This window comes from Manacus candei, unplaced genomic scaffold, assembly GCF_025592945.1.
Source record: "Manacus candei isolate 608988 ecotype Guabito, Panama unplaced genomic scaffold, ASM2559294v1 h1tg000041l, whole genome shotgun sequence".
Taxonomy (NCBI): Eukaryota; Metazoa; Chordata; class Aves; order Passeriformes; family Pipridae; genus Manacus; species Manacus candei.
Genome location: NW_026138089.1, coordinates 3,959,104 through 3,974,536, shown reverse-complemented (window position 1 = coordinate 3,974,536; position 15,433 = coordinate 3,959,104). Strand labels below are relative to the sequence as shown.

Below are 15,433 nucleotides of genomic sequence, written 5' to 3'. Positions count from 1 at the left end.
TCTGGCTCCTCTGGTCACCCAGATGGAAGGCCTGGTTGGGGAATGCTTTAATTTGTGTCTGGCCTATGTACCTGGGTTCCTGCTATGGAAATCAGGATGGTGGGGTGAAATGAGGAGAAACTTGTATGCATCTGGCTCTTCCCTCAGGTAGAGTAAGGCTACAGCAAGATCATGTTCAAATCCAAGACATGAGCTGTACTTCCAGTATGCCTATCTCAGGTTCAGCCTTTTAAAGAAGACATGTACCTCACTAAATTCCCCAGTAATGAGTTAAACTTAAAATGAACTAAGTTCCATTTCTTCCAGTTAAATTTCATTCCCAAAAAGGGAAGTTAATGCCCTAAATTCTTGGGAAACAAGTGGTGAGATATTTCTGCACTGGGGTTATGATGGATAGTAATGACATAAGAGCAGGTCCCTGCAAGATAATCCTTGTTTTGATGGTTTTGTGTTTTTTTTCTCTTTCCCAGATCATGATTCCATATGAAAATCGAACAAGTGAGGTGATGTACAATAAAATGAACATATCAGAGCTTAGTGCCATGATTCCACAGGTTGGTTGGGGATAATTGCAAAATTATTCTTTTAATATCTGACCTACGTAATTAAAATTGCCTTTAGTGTGCAGAGAAGCATGTTAAAGGAATATCATTAGGAATGTGTGTGCTCATTTACAATATATGTTCTTTTAAATACAGTTATGACTTTACTGAGATTGAAAACACATGTAATAACAAAGTGCAATACTTTCTACATTTTTAATAAGTAAAGCTTTGAAACAATTAGTTTTAAAGGTGCAACTTAGTTAATAAATCATCTCTCTTCATAATCTGATTTAACTAGCCTTCTCTTTGTCATTGCAGTTTGACTGGCTGGGATACATCAAGAAGGTGATTGACACCAAACTCTATCCTGAGCTTAAAGATATAGGTCCTTCAGAAAATGTGATTGTCCGTGTTCCCCAGTACTTCAAAGATTTATTCAGGATACTAGAAAATGAAAGGAAAAAGTAAGGATCCTATGATGATTTCACCCACACTTGTAAGGTTACATGAAATGCTGGGCTTTTCCTGTATTTTTCAGGAGTTTCAGATATACTTGGAATCAAGTCTCTAGTAAAATGGTCTGTTTGGTTTTGTCTGAACAAGGATATAGATACTACCTTGTGTGTAGCAGGAGAATTTGTAGTTTCAACACCTTTCATCTTCTATGGAAAACTCAGGTTGCAGTAAAGCTGCATTTTCCAGATGCGTTCAGCATCTCCTACTTTTATAGGGTCTTGTATCTTGTGAAATGATTTACATCTGTAGAACATGGTTGTAGAATGCAGGTATCTCAGATTAAACATATTAGATGTACTTTGCACGGGGAAGCAAGACAGCTTTGAGCAGTGATGAAAAAGCAACACCCCATTTGAAACATCATTACTGATGACATCTAAGGGATTTCTGTGATAATTTGTTCTCTGCTGAGGTGTGTTGCTGAACTTTTAAAAGAATATTGTTAAACTGCTGTCTCCAAATATCAATCTTTGCTGATTGTACAATATCACAACTAAAAGTATGCTTCAGAAAAAAAAAAACAAACACCAAAAAACATAATTCAGAAGAGTTATTCTTATATTGTTGCTCTATGTCTCTAGTGATGGAATGCTTACACCAATTCATGGTACCTGTAAAAATAGCACACACATCAAACAATAAGAAAAATAAAAATTACTGACCTGCCTACAGATCATCAAATATCCTTTCTTTATAAAATTCAGACAAATACCGTTAGTGTGCCACCAATCTTAATCTACTGAAGAAAGTCTTTTAAATTATTTGGGCTGTCCATGCTTTCTGTCTCAAAGTTAGTTACACCAGTGGGGATAAAGCAGTGATTTAGAGGATGCACATCTAGCAAGACAGCAGAGAATTAGTTATTCCCAGTATACAGATAGAGTTACATGCAAATATATTCTGTAACTACGGAGTAAATACTTGGAGACTTTTTTCCAGTAATTTCTTATTCGGGGAAAATCTGAGTATTCAAGAGAAGTTAAGCCATCCTGTGTGTCATGGCAGAAGGAAGCTGTAGTAATGGCTAGAAATAATGGCAACATCTGTCTTCAGCAAAGCTGGAGACCAGCTTTCTGGCCCCACAGGTTGGGAGAAGGGGATTGGGCAAAAGTAATCTCTCATTCCAGTATATTCTCACTGTATATGTTGTAGCTGATAATGGCTCAGGCATTTTCTGTCCACTCTTACCTTAAGCAATTTGCATCCTAAAGTGTTAGAAATGGCAAATAGTGCTTAAACTCAACCCAAGCAGGCTTCAAATTCTTGTGTGTAAAATAATGCATCCCAACAACCCTTGCATGATAACAAAGATCATATTTATCTATTAGGTGATAATGTTCATTACTTCAAATGTCAGAATGTGCTCCAGAAGTAACCTTGTTATCTGGCCTGAGAAAATTAGGAAGTTATCTTAATGTGAACTCCTAACAATGAGGTCAGGGTGAACTCTGAAAGCTTAACAAGGATATTTTCTTTTAGGTAATCTCATTTGTCATTCTCCATATGATATTTTAAAGGTTAAGTAAATGTAAACACCTATGAATTTTATTTGTTATTGCAAATATCTATACCAATCAAATTCCTAGTAAATCCTCAGATTTGCTTCAGTGTTTAGAATGTGAATTCAATTCTCATCATTTCAGGAGATGCAGTGTCATTATGAAACACAGGTACTTTCACAAAGTTCATATTCTTTTCAGTTACAAATCTATCCCTAAACTATACTTTTATTCCAATGCCTTGTGTGTCCTATTCCCAGATGAGCATCCTGCTAGCATGGGTACAATTCAAAATGTCACAAAAAGATGGGTCATGCCCCAGTGATCTGGTAAAGTACTCCATGAAGTTTGTTTCAAGTGGAGGGAAGAATGAGTGAAAATTGTCTGATTACAGAGGCAATTATCTGTGTTGGAGGTGGCAAGTCATATGGACTCAAAATCATTGTATTAAAAATTTGTCCCTCAGAGAACCTGCTGAGCAATCTTGAATCATGAAATCATTCATATGGCAATATTATTAGAAGGTAGTACATTGGCACGGTGTAGAGTGAATTTAGCAGAATTTTACTTGACTGCATATAACCAAATTACTGTGTGGAGCTTGAAATTGGTGCAGCAGTGTGGTTCAGGGGTCTGTGTGAAGTTCCCAAGCCAGGGCACTGCTGCAACTCCAGTCAAGGAGCACAGCTCTTCATAACAAGGTGCCCAAGAAGCTGAGCAACTAGCCTGCAGGAGTTTCCATCAGCTCTGGGATAGCTATCCTAAGTCATGTCACGTGTTCAGTGCTGAAGTAAGTCACACTTTCCTCATAAGAAGTCTTCAGGGATTCCTTCAATTTTTTGGGGTACTGACTAATTTTTAGTGGGGTTTATCTCTGTTACAGGAGGAAGAGGTGTATGTATGTGGCTGTGATATAAATGAGCCACAGCAGAGCTCCGGTACAGCTGTGCCGTGTGAGGGGGGAGATAGAACTGTGCTGGCACCAGTTAGGAGCCCCTTATATCCCTCCCCTGTTATCTGTGTGCTGGTGCTTTATGTGAGCCATAAATAGGACACTGTAAATTGCATCCTTTTTGGAGATGTTTGCAGCTGCTGAAAGAAACAGCTTTATCATTCTTACAGATATCGGAATGGATAACTAGTTTCATAGGATCATAGAGTGGTTTGGGTTGGAAGGGACCTTACAGATCATCTGGTATCAACCCTCTTGCTGAGGACAGGGACATCTTGCACTAGACCAGGTTGCTCAAAACCCCATTGTTATGACCCACCCTTAAGGGGAAGGCCAGCCTGGCCTTGAACACATCCAGGAATGGGGTACCCACAACTTCTCTGGACAACTTGTTCAGTGCCTCATCCCCCTCACAGTCAAGAATTTCCTCCTATTATCAGATAAATCTATTCTTTTTCAGTTTTAAGCCTTGTCCCATCACTACATGCCCTTGTGAAAAGTCCCTTTCCAGCTTGCTTGTAGCCCCTTTTTCCTTTGTCTTAACTTACCCTATCTTTGCAGCCTGATACTGTTAATTGACAAGTACTTCAATTCCTTTAACATATGAGGAATTTTCTTTAGAGAGGGATGGAGGCACTAGATCTCCTTTCTGGTCCAGCCTCTGAATAAAATTAGAGAGAGAAGTTAAAATAATTTAACTTGAACTAGTGCCTCTAGCAATAAGGCAGAAGTTTTTCAGTACTTATAATTTGATTAGTGACTCAATTCTAAATACAATTTTCAAACAGATCTAAAATTTGTGAAAGGAATCTTTTTCTTAAAATGTCAATTAATTTGCCCATCTATCTCATATTAAATCTGTCCTCTTTAATTGCTACCATGGCTGTTGATTAAAATATTGCAAACTCACAGAATTTTACATGAGTAACCTACTTTATTCCCAGACAGGACAGAGAGTACTTTAGTAAATATTCATAAGCACTGTTACAAATTTAACTGTCCCAACAAACAAGTTCCCTACCACTTCCTTTGGGAGTGTATGTCACAATAATGGTCATATTGGTTAAGAGTGAGCCTACACTTTCTGTAACAGCCATTTGGAAGTTAAAATAGAGGGCTATGTACTGTACTCTTCTGAAAGGTTATAACAACAAATGCTCTGGTCTCATTGAAAAAGCAGAGAGGATTTTTATGTTTTATTTTTGTGTCGGATTTTGCTCCATGTGTAGAGGTTAACTTATCTGAGCCTCAGTGAACTTATTTGTGTAACTGGGATGGAAATCACCCTAAGATAAGCACAGAAAGCATTTCATAAACAAAAAGTGTCAGTTTTTAAACCAACTGGAGATTAACATGATTTGAAGTTTTTATAGTCAGCCTAAAAGGTAAAATAATCATCCCCAAAACTGATAAACAAATTCAGATAAATTACTCTTTTATATAGTTCTAAAAAAACAAACTAAAGAACACTACCCCTCAGACATGTAACAACAACAAACCCCATCAACCTTTCCCCCTGTTGCCCACACAGCAAATAAACATAACTCTGCACTTTGAAGTGAAACCTTCCTGTTTTATGTGTTGTATGCATCAGTGGATCCTAGTGTGATTACATTCAGGAATTATTAGTCTCATCAGACAGCTTGGCTTTAGGATGTGTCAGCCTTTTCCTTCTCAAGTTAAAACAAACCTCAATTAATTGTGAGATATTTACTGCAACTGTCAGCTGCTTTCATTACTTATGTCTGGTACAAACATTTCTGAATTCTTGTTGATATTTTTGTCTTTCAATAAGTCACCTTTTTGAGACCCATCCTTTACAAATTTCAGTCTTTTATTCACTACCAATCTGGGAGAGGTTCCCCAACTCAAATGTAAGGACAAACAGCACTGTATGAGAACAAGAAGCACACAGAAGAGAGAATTGATTTTTTGGTTGCAATTAAGTACCAAACTGTAATACATAATTGGTTTATGATAGTGATCTGTTTAGATGAGTTTTTTTACCTAAGACTTTTGATCAAAATTAAATCTTTAAACCTTTTAATCTATAGGACTTGCATATATCCTGTTTCAGATACACACAGTAGTTGATGCAGGAGAATGGATGCTCTTCAGCTCTGTTGAAATATCTGAGGCAGATAGTTGTGAGGTTTACAGAGTTTAAGTAATTTACAAAAACAATGAGATCTGAGTGTTTTTAAGGTGCTTCACTTGCCATTGAGTGAGAAAATTCCACACTGTCACAAATTTGTTAAGGGGAAATTCTGTACTTTCTGGTATTTCACAGTTTGAAATGAATTTTTAATGACCCAAAGCATTATCTCAAGATGGTTTGATCATCTAAGCAGAGCTAACTATTTTGCCTTTTGCAACATATACTGTCTTATAAATGTACATTATTCATGCTAAAAAGCTTTTTCAGATCTGTTTTATGATTATTGTGGGCATTTAGGTGCACTATATGATATATCTGTATACTAAAAGAGGGAATATGCCCATAGTGAGAAATGCAATAATGCATCTTGAGCTGAAGGCTTTGTGTGGGTGGACTGGAGCTTGGTTAGAGGGAGAACTGAAGTTATGTCTCAGGAAAATACAACATGCCCACGAAGTGTGTTTATTATGTCATGTTATGATTCAGAGGAGGGAAACATATGGGATGTGTCTGTCAATGAAGCTAATGGAGTGACAATGTAGCAACAGCTACATTGCCCCACACCTGTGGCAATGAGAGATTGCAGAAATGGGATTTTTAGAGGTGGGGGTGTTGTTCAGACAGTCCATAACAGCATCTTTGGTTGCAAAGAAGCAATTTTCCTACCTATGGAAAAGTCTATGGCCTGCCCAAAATGTTATGTATATCCCAGTGTAGAGCAAATGATGTTTGGATATCCATAGCTTTAAAGCAATGACTATCCTTGAAAAAAACATGTTATGTAAAAGAGAAGATGAGAATAATATGTGTAGGCCATTACTGGATTTGTTTCGAGACTGTTTAGAGTTGAATTGCATATTTCAGAATGCACCTTTACCTCATACAGCCACTGCTGAACAGGGGAAGAGATAAGTCTAGACTAGATAAATCCTCCAGTCAGGTGCTTGAAGTTTTAGAGAAGGGGCATGGATGTCAGATCTCCTGGGAATTTTAAACAAGCTCTTCCTGGCTCTCTCAGCCTCAATTCTTAGGAGATTTTTGTTACTGAGACTTCTCCCTTTTGGTATTTCAATTATCCATCTGACAAAATAAGAATGGGAATACTTAAATAACTCTGAGAGGAGTGGAAATTTTAAAGCATATTGATAACTTCTAATGAAAGATACAAATATGAGATAATGATAGTGTATATGGGATGGACTGTTATCTACTCTGTTACCACTTATGTGCCCTACTAATGAGGAGAGATAACATTCACTTTGATCTACAAAAGAAAAATCAGTTATCTCTGGATAGAACTTTTATGCAACTATTATTATAACACAGTTCTTGTCACTTCTAAGGAAAATGAAAGCTGCCTTTTTTGGAAAAGACATTACCTGAAAATGACATAAAAGGTGATAGACTTGTTATAAATAACCCCTAGAACATGGTTATCATGGTGCAATTACATAATAACTGGTTGCAATCATACAGATTCTCCTGTGTAATTGGGCTTTATCGATTTGGTCATCAATCACTAACTTCCAAGGTGAAATTTCCACCAATGAGGTGAAATGTTTGTAGAGGTATTTCTCTGAGTGCTATGTGGTACATCATATGTGTTTAGATGCCTGATAAAAATATTTCTGATTTAACAGGACTCTTGCCAACTACGTGGTGTGGAGGATGGTTTATTCAAGGTTATTTAATCTCAGCAGACGTTTCCTGTATCGGTGGCTAGAATTTTCTCGGGTAAGTTAATGCTTTCATAGCATTTAAAATGGTATTAGTGTTGACACTATTGGTTACCCTTATACTTGCTTATATTTTTGTAAAACACAAAATGTTTTCTGTGCTGGATGAATTTCTTGAATTTACTTTTTTTTGTTGAAGACTAACTCTGAAACAATTGACATACATATTTTTGTATATGACACTAAAAGAAATGTCTTTTAGGGTAAGTTAAACAATTTTTGGGACCTACTCTTTAAAAATCTTAGTCTTCTTTTGCAGAAACTTGAAAGCTGGAACATTTTTGACTTAGGTCATGTGGGCTGTGACCTATGCTATTCCTGCAGGCCAAAACCATTTGGCCAAAACCTAAACTTTTTGAAAAACTACTGTTTGTCCATGTGTGAATATAGCTGTCGTAAAACAGAAATCTTAAGATTTCAGGTTTTTTAAGCTTGCTCAAACCTCTCTCATACTCTAATACCAACTTTACATGAGCTCTAGCACATCCATATATGAGCCATTTCCACAAAGAAGGTGATCAGGTGTCTTCCAGCTTGGGGATGAGGAAGAACCAGAAGACTGCCACAAGCTATGAGAGCAGAACTAATTATCTATTAAGTAATGTGGGCATTTATGTAAAACACGTGTATTTGCCTGAGTGAACCCTGAATAGAAAGCCAGTTTGGTAATCCTGTGGGCAGTGTGAGGGCTCTTTAAGTAAACTAAAAATGAAACTGAAACTGATTGGTGCTTTGTCTCCTTTCCAAGCCACTTTAGATGGTGAACTCTGTTTGCTATTATGAAAATTAGCTGTTTGGTGACATCATGATAATAGGAGGCTGGCGTGATGCTGGCAGTGATGTGGTACAGGAGGTGTGGGTGTTCTGTCCTCCCCGGTGAGGCATGAAAGTGACTAATTGAAGCAGCCTTCCTTGGATGTCTTTCCTTGGATAGTACTGGAATTGTTCTGAGCTGATCACATACCTAAAAATAAACTCCAAGAGATTTTTGATAGAAATTGCACAGGAAAGGCAGTCCCTTATACTTCTGAAATCATATTCAAATCAGTCTTGTTAAAGGTGCTGTTTCCTTCATGTAAAATGAAACTGGCTGTCAGAACCACAGTGACATGTTTGTAAGTGTGTCCCCTCCTGGGACATTCCTTGCTAGTCAGGTAAGATAGATTGATGCTGGCCATCAGCCAGTCTGCAGCATAATACTGAGTTACATTGAATTATATAATGGCCAGAAAAATTCCTGAAAGGAAATGTTAAGCTTTGAACATTGTGCTTTTTAATATGGTGACTAGCTACTGTCACTTCTATGGGTATTTTCTCCAGAAGTTTAGGGAGAAATTTAATTCAAATTGATTCAATGGTTATTAATAATCTCATCAAGGCTGTCACAGAATCATAGAATGGGTAAGGTTGGAAAGGACCACAGCTGGTCATCTGGTTCAATCTCCCTGCTTAAGCAGGGCCATCCTATAACACATGGTAGAGGATTGCATCCAGACACTTCTTGAATATCTCTAGTGAGGAAGACTCCGCAATCTCTCTGGGCAACCTGTTCCGGTGCATGGTCACCCACACAATAAAGTTCTTCCTCATATTCAGGTGGAACTTCCAGTTTATCAGTTTCTGCCTGCTACCTCTCATCCTATTTCTTAACACCTCCAAGAAGAGCCTGACTGCATCCTCTTAACACCTTCCCTTCAGATACTTACAGATATTAATGAGGTCCCCTCAGTCATTTCTTCTTGAGGCTGAGCAGGTCCAGCTGCCTCAGCCTTTCTTCATAAGAGAGATGTTCCATTCCCTTATTCATATTTGTCTCCCTCCACTGGACCTACTCCAGGAGCTCCTCTTGTACTGAGGAGCCCAGAACTGGACAAAACACTCCAGGTGTGGCCTCACCAGGGCTGAGCAGAGGGGCAGGATCACCTCCCTCAGCCTGCTGGCAATGCTTTTCCTAACGCAGCCCAGGATACCTTTGGCCTTCTTGTGCACAAGGGCACTGCTGGCTCATGGACGGGTTGTTGTCCCCCAGGACACCCAGGTTCTTCTCCACAGAGAATGCTGCTTTCCAGCAGGTGAGCTCCCAGCCTGTACTGGTGCCTGGGGTTATTCTTCCCCAGGTGCAGCACTCTTCATTTACCCTTGAATTTCAAACTGTTCTTTGCCCATTTCTCCAGCCTGTCAAGGCTCTTCTGAAGGGCTGCACAACCCTCTGGGGTATTGGCCACTCCTCCCAGCTTTGTGTCATCAGTGAATTTGATGAGGAGGCATCTGCCCCTTCATCCAAGTCATTGATGAATAAATTAAACAATTCTGGCCTCATAAATGGTTGTGAAAGCTTACAGCACCCTAAGGGCAGTGAGTCAGCAGCTCATTCCCATTATCTCCCCCTGGGACCTGGAGATGGAGATTTTGTTAAGTGCAGTAAACAGCAGTAGCTAATAGTTAAATAGCTAAATTTAAGTGGAGTAAACAGCTCAGTGGAACAGACTTCACAGGTCAGCAGAAATAACATGAGAAATGGAGTCCAAGGCAAAGGCCTTGTTGAATAGATTTGTCCAGTCAGAGTATGGAAAACTAAAGGCACTTTAGGATCATAAGAAGGACCCACCAACCTCTTGCCAGTTAAGTGAATGAAAGATTGAATGGCTATTGAAAAGACATGACCATGAGATGAATCAGTGACCCTTAAAGGAAAGGATATATTTTATACGTGCATTGTTTCATTAATTCAGTCAGTCTCACCTATCATAAGCATAGTATTTTTTTTTCACCAGGTTTTAGTTTTCTATTAGTGGCTTTTACAACTTATATGTAGAAATTGTGGCATCAAGACCTTAAAATCTTTGCAAAGAGAGGGAAAAGACACGATGAAACTTCAAAAAAGCTTCGGATTGAGAAATAGGACAAACCTGCTGACTCCAGAGAAAGTGCTTTGAGAACTACGTCAGCAACTATCAGCAGCTCCTCTGCAGTGGTGCTTTGAGACCTAGTAAATGTGCAGAGGCACCTGGGGAAGAGATTGGTTAATTGTGTTGTGAAGCATTGAATTGACTGGGAGGGCTTGAAACCTGCTATTTATAGTCACTGTTACTACCTGGAGTACTGTGTTTTAGAGTGGTACATTAATATTAGGAGGACCATTTGAGGGAGTTCTTGTTGGCTGTTGTAACATAAATATCAATAAACCAGCTGTGAGATATAATCTATTCCTCTCAGCTCTATTTTTATTGGTCTCACAGCCTGTGCTGCCTTTATGTCCTCTTTACAGTCAAGCCTCCCTCAAAATGATGATAATTATTATGTTGTAATAATAGTATGTCACAGTCTAAAAGCCAGCTCTGTCTCCTGGCTCTTTCAATGGCTGCTTTTGGAAGGAATTTCGAGCTCTGATGACTAATGCCATAACTCCCCTTCTTCCCCCTGCATCAGGAAAAAGCTCCATTGTGGGTTTACTGTGACCCCAGAGGGAAATTTTCTTCTTTCTTTTTTTCTTATCTCTTTTTCAAGTGTTGTGCTATTTATGAGGGTTGAAGAATTTGGAAAAGGAGTTGATTTTCAAATTTGGCTCTGTTTAGAAAATAATATCATCTTATATATTGGTTTGGCTAATATTTTTTTTATAGAGGCAGTGTACTCTCTGTCATTGAAAATCTATTACTGCACATACACTATTAATAAAAATCATTTGAAAATGCAATGCACTAGTGTATTTAAGTGAGTCATTGATTAAGTTTAATTACAGACAATATGATAGGGAAAATCAATCTCTGAACAACCAAAATATCTCACCTTCGGTGGCCGAGGGTTAAGCTGCTTTGGAATTTTCCAATGAAATCTTTTCCTGTTGAAAAAAAAAAACAAATCCAAACCCTTCAGTTTTGCTGGATATCTAATCTTGTGCTCAAAGGAGGAAAATAATGGGGAAAAAAAGAGGCTCAGGAACTGCAAAATCAGTGCTTAAGAAGCTTGTATAGTCTGTGAGAGGCCAAAATCCATATCCTGTGTGATCTGGTCTGATGTTGACTGTACTCTCCTTTCACACAGCTGACAGGTGTTTACTACTAGACTGGAATTTTGCTTGTTCTCTGTGGAAAAGCATAGGTTCCTTAAGTGGAAAGGGAACACTTTGAACCTTGAAAACAACAAAAGTTTCTTAAATCAATGCTGCTTATTGCTTACATGACCCATCTTGTATTTTGTTGTGTGTAGGGTTTTTTACAGGATCTACCTTCACAAACAAACGTAATGTAACTGAGTAAGCATCCACAGTAACAACATTCTTCCTGTGAGAAACAGAAACCAAGACAGCAAAATGTTCTTGAGTTCTATTGTGCTTTATTCATTGGTGTGCTGACCAGTCTTGACTACGCCTCTTTTGAAGCTCATGTGTGGTGGTGTAGGGACATCATCAGACCTGAAAGTGTGTGTTTAATGACCATTCCTTTAGTAAAATATACAGGCTGTTCTACCAACATTTTTCTACCGCAATATGGAATGATATTTAATTTTTTTTGTGGTGAGGGGGACAGACATATATTCAATGTTCTTGATGACTCAAACCTTGTTTTTTCCTGAAAATACTCTGTTTGGGAAAGGAACTGAAAACAACTATTTTACACAAATTGTGGTGAAAGCATTTGGACAGGTAAATGACAAAAAGGTGTGCATGTGTACCTACTGATGCTAGACATCATTAGTTCAAGGCAGTGAGGGCTCTGAAAGAAGTGTTTCATAAGGACTAACCTAATTTTCATGAGGAAAATATCCTTAGGCTTCTCACCTAGACAGTGAAGAGAGAACCTTTTCCAGGAGATAGAGCAGGGATTTTCTATAGGAAAGCGTCTCTCTACTTGACACAGAAAGAATACCAAGATTAGTCTAAATTTAGCACTTGGGAATGTCTTCCTATAACTAACCCTCTAAGCCTAGCCTCTGTAAGTCATTACCATTGTACTGTTCCTAGGTTTAAAATCTTACAGCTATTTTGGGGTGTTCAAAAGATTTGCCTTAGCACTTGATGAAAGTAGAAATAACTGTAATGTATCATTATTTTTTCCTTTTGGTAGCTATTTGACAAATATGCTTTAGACTATACTGTATGTGAGTGCAGACTTCTTAAACTGTGTGATGTTATGGCCCCTGCCAACAGGTGATCCATGGAACCACAACTTTGCTGCCTCAGTGGGATAAATGTGTGGACCTTGTTGAAAACGCACTCCCCTACGTTGTGGGTAAGATGTTTGTGAATGCCCATTTTCAAGAAGACAAGAAAGAGATGGTGAGTCCTCTGCAATGTCTGCCTAGAAACTTTCAGTTAGTGGCTTCCTCCTCACAAATTGCCTCTGATGTTAGATCAAAGTTTAAAAAGAGATAAGATTCCTAAAAATGCTTTGATTGAATTAAAAATAAAAAGGAGAAGGAGAAAATGAGAAAGTGGAACAAATTTGATGACATGTTAACTTTTTGCCCATGTGGGTACTGCCCATTCTTTCCATCTGCATCCCTTCAGACAAATATGTAACCACATCAAAACCAGGCTGAACACTGTTAAATGGTGTAAATAATGACAGCCAGGCTGTTCAGGAATGAAGTGAGGGGCATCGATGAAAAATGGTTTAGTATAGCTAGAGTAACTCATTATGGTAAAGCTTTTACTGACTAATTAAAAAACTGGTCAAGATTGCTCTGCTTCAGGGCTACTCTTTGAAAGCTGTGACTGTGCTACACCTGTAATCTAAGCAAGAAACATGTAAATGATGTCTGGCCCAATTACGGGAAGCTTAAAGCCACACGGTGAGAGTGAATCAAATCTGTTTTGCTGAATGGTGAAAGGAAGTCTTCTTCCACACTGTTGAGTCCAGAGGATTGTTAGTCTTCATTCTAAACTTCAAAGATAGCTCCTTTATCCCTTCTTTTAATAATACATTCAAATTAATTACCCTTCACAATAGTTTCTGACTAATTTTCAGTTCATGTTTTTCTTATGAGGTTTTCCAGTATCTGCTTTTACTGCCATTGATTTTCCAACAATAATCAGTTTTAGTTTAACTAATTTAGTCGTTGAACTTAGCTCTCCATGCAGGAGAGGCACAACCATTTAAGAAACATGTAAAATAGCATCATGTGCTGGGAGCAAGAGCTCTGTGATAGCCCCACACTGCCCTGGCTAAGTAGCCTAAGTTTATCTGTTTGACTTTATCTACTTTGACTGCTTTGTCAGGGAAGGATTCCATTTTAGACAGCATACACTTGTTTGGCTCATCCAAATCTTTGTCATCTGTTTTCCTCTCAGGTTCTGCATTTCTTTTGCTAGTTGCCTTCATCTGGAGTTTCCTCTCTGAGATCCAGCTTTTCAATCCTCTGCTTCTTGATAGCTTGTAATGTGCTATTTGGCCATTTAATGACAAAAATATGTCAGGGATATACAGTATGATATCTGCACAGGATAAGTGGGAAGAGTAGGAGTGTAAGAAATGTACACTTTATGGAGGGGGTGGAAACTTTTTCATCTTTGTATATGTGAGGGAAAATTCTGAGAAGCAGATAGAGAAGAGAATGGTTTTCTGTTGAAATATGACCTAATTACAATGCTTCTTAGCATGTACATTCCTTTTAGACCAAAGCTTTGAAAAATTATCAAGTCTAAGTTCACAGTAGCATCCACAGAGAGAAGTGCATATAAAATTCATAGTGTAGGTCACAACATTCAGCCTTAAAGTGAACTGCCCATGGAGATAAAATTAGATACAGGTGAAATTCATTGCATTCCATTTAGAAATGTGCTTTTCAAGTTAATAGTTTGTGGTGTTATCATTTTCATTTCACTGGTTTTCAGCTCTATTTCTCTTTCTTAAGGAAGCATGTGAGTAAAGCACTCTTATTTGTATAGGTTTTATTTTTTTCTTTTTTTTTTTTTTTTTCTTTTTTTTTCTTTCCTGGCTCATGGCATGTATCTGTCTATGATAAGTAAATCCTGAGTTATGGATAATATGGATCCTTCTCCCCCCATGTTTTGTGATTAATGTTTCATACCTTAGATACTTCTCTCCTTTTATCAAGAAAGACATTATTTGTGTCTAAATATAGCACTGTTTCTAAGTCAGAGAGCCTGCAGTGTTTCTTACAGATATGCCTGAGCAGTTTCAGTAATAACTTTGATAGCAGGAATAGGTTTCTCCCCCTGCCCCCTGCAGCTACAGCTGCTGCATAAAGCCTAAGTATACACCAGTGCCCAGCTGCAGAGCTTGAGTTTGAACTTGTAACCTCCAAATACAGGGAGTTCACCTCATTAGTGCACTAAGTTAATTGAGTCAGTGCTCTGTCATCAAGATCTTCAAGTTGCCCTATTCCCTGGGATGCAGTTTACTGTGAATGTTGACTCTTTAGTCATATTTAATGCTAGACCTGCTCCAGTTATACCATATTGCCACTAAAAATAAGAAAATGTTTTTTGAAAAGGGTAGGAAAAGATGAATAATCAAAGGAATTTTGCTGTGTTTTGTCTGACTGCACCACAGATAAAGGACAGTTCCAGATTAAAATATACATCTGACACATAAATGACAATTTAGCTAAAGGTAATGTTACTTTCCAGGGTTTAGTCCCTGCTTTTAATGACATTTCTGAACTACTAGATTTATAGAATAAAATTATAAAAATCTCTGCTACTTTCATTATTTTTAAATGTAACAGAACTGGTAACACAAAGCTCCAATAAGTCTTCATCTAATGGTTATCTGTCATGTCTTATGCTATTGCAGCTCTGGTTTGATTTGTGCTAAAGGACTCAGGCAACAGCTTGATCCCCCTAACTGCCTCACTCTCATGGTATTCTCAGTGGCTGTCTGTCAGGAGGGTCATCTGTTGATATAAATAGAGGCAGCTGGTTGTGTACACCTTTCTGGACTTCCAGACAGATGCATAGGCATGAGGGCTCTTTACACTCATATAATTAATCTCTTAGCCATTAGAATTATTGTTTTTTGTCATTTCAGGGTTTTCTTAGTGTGTGTTCTCACTAAACAGTT

At 38.1% G+C, this 15,433-nt stretch overlaps 1 protein-coding gene across 1 annotated transcript in view; it reads left to right on the top strand.

The window, feature by feature from the left end:
• PHEX (phosphate regulating endopeptidase X-linked) overlaps positions 1-15,433 on the top strand; it is a 100,592-nt gene that overhangs the window by 32,449 nt on the left and 52,710 nt on the right. Inside the window, exons 8-11 of the mRNA XM_051794868.1 lie at positions 471-554; positions 864-1,009; positions 7,311-7,404; positions 12,556-12,684. Of these exons, the coding sequence (XP_051650828.1) occupies positions 471-554; positions 864-1,009; positions 7,311-7,404; positions 12,556-12,684 (453 nt within the window). The remainder of the gene's footprint in view (positions 1-470; positions 555-863; positions 1,010-7,310; positions 7,405-12,555; positions 12,685-15,433) is intronic.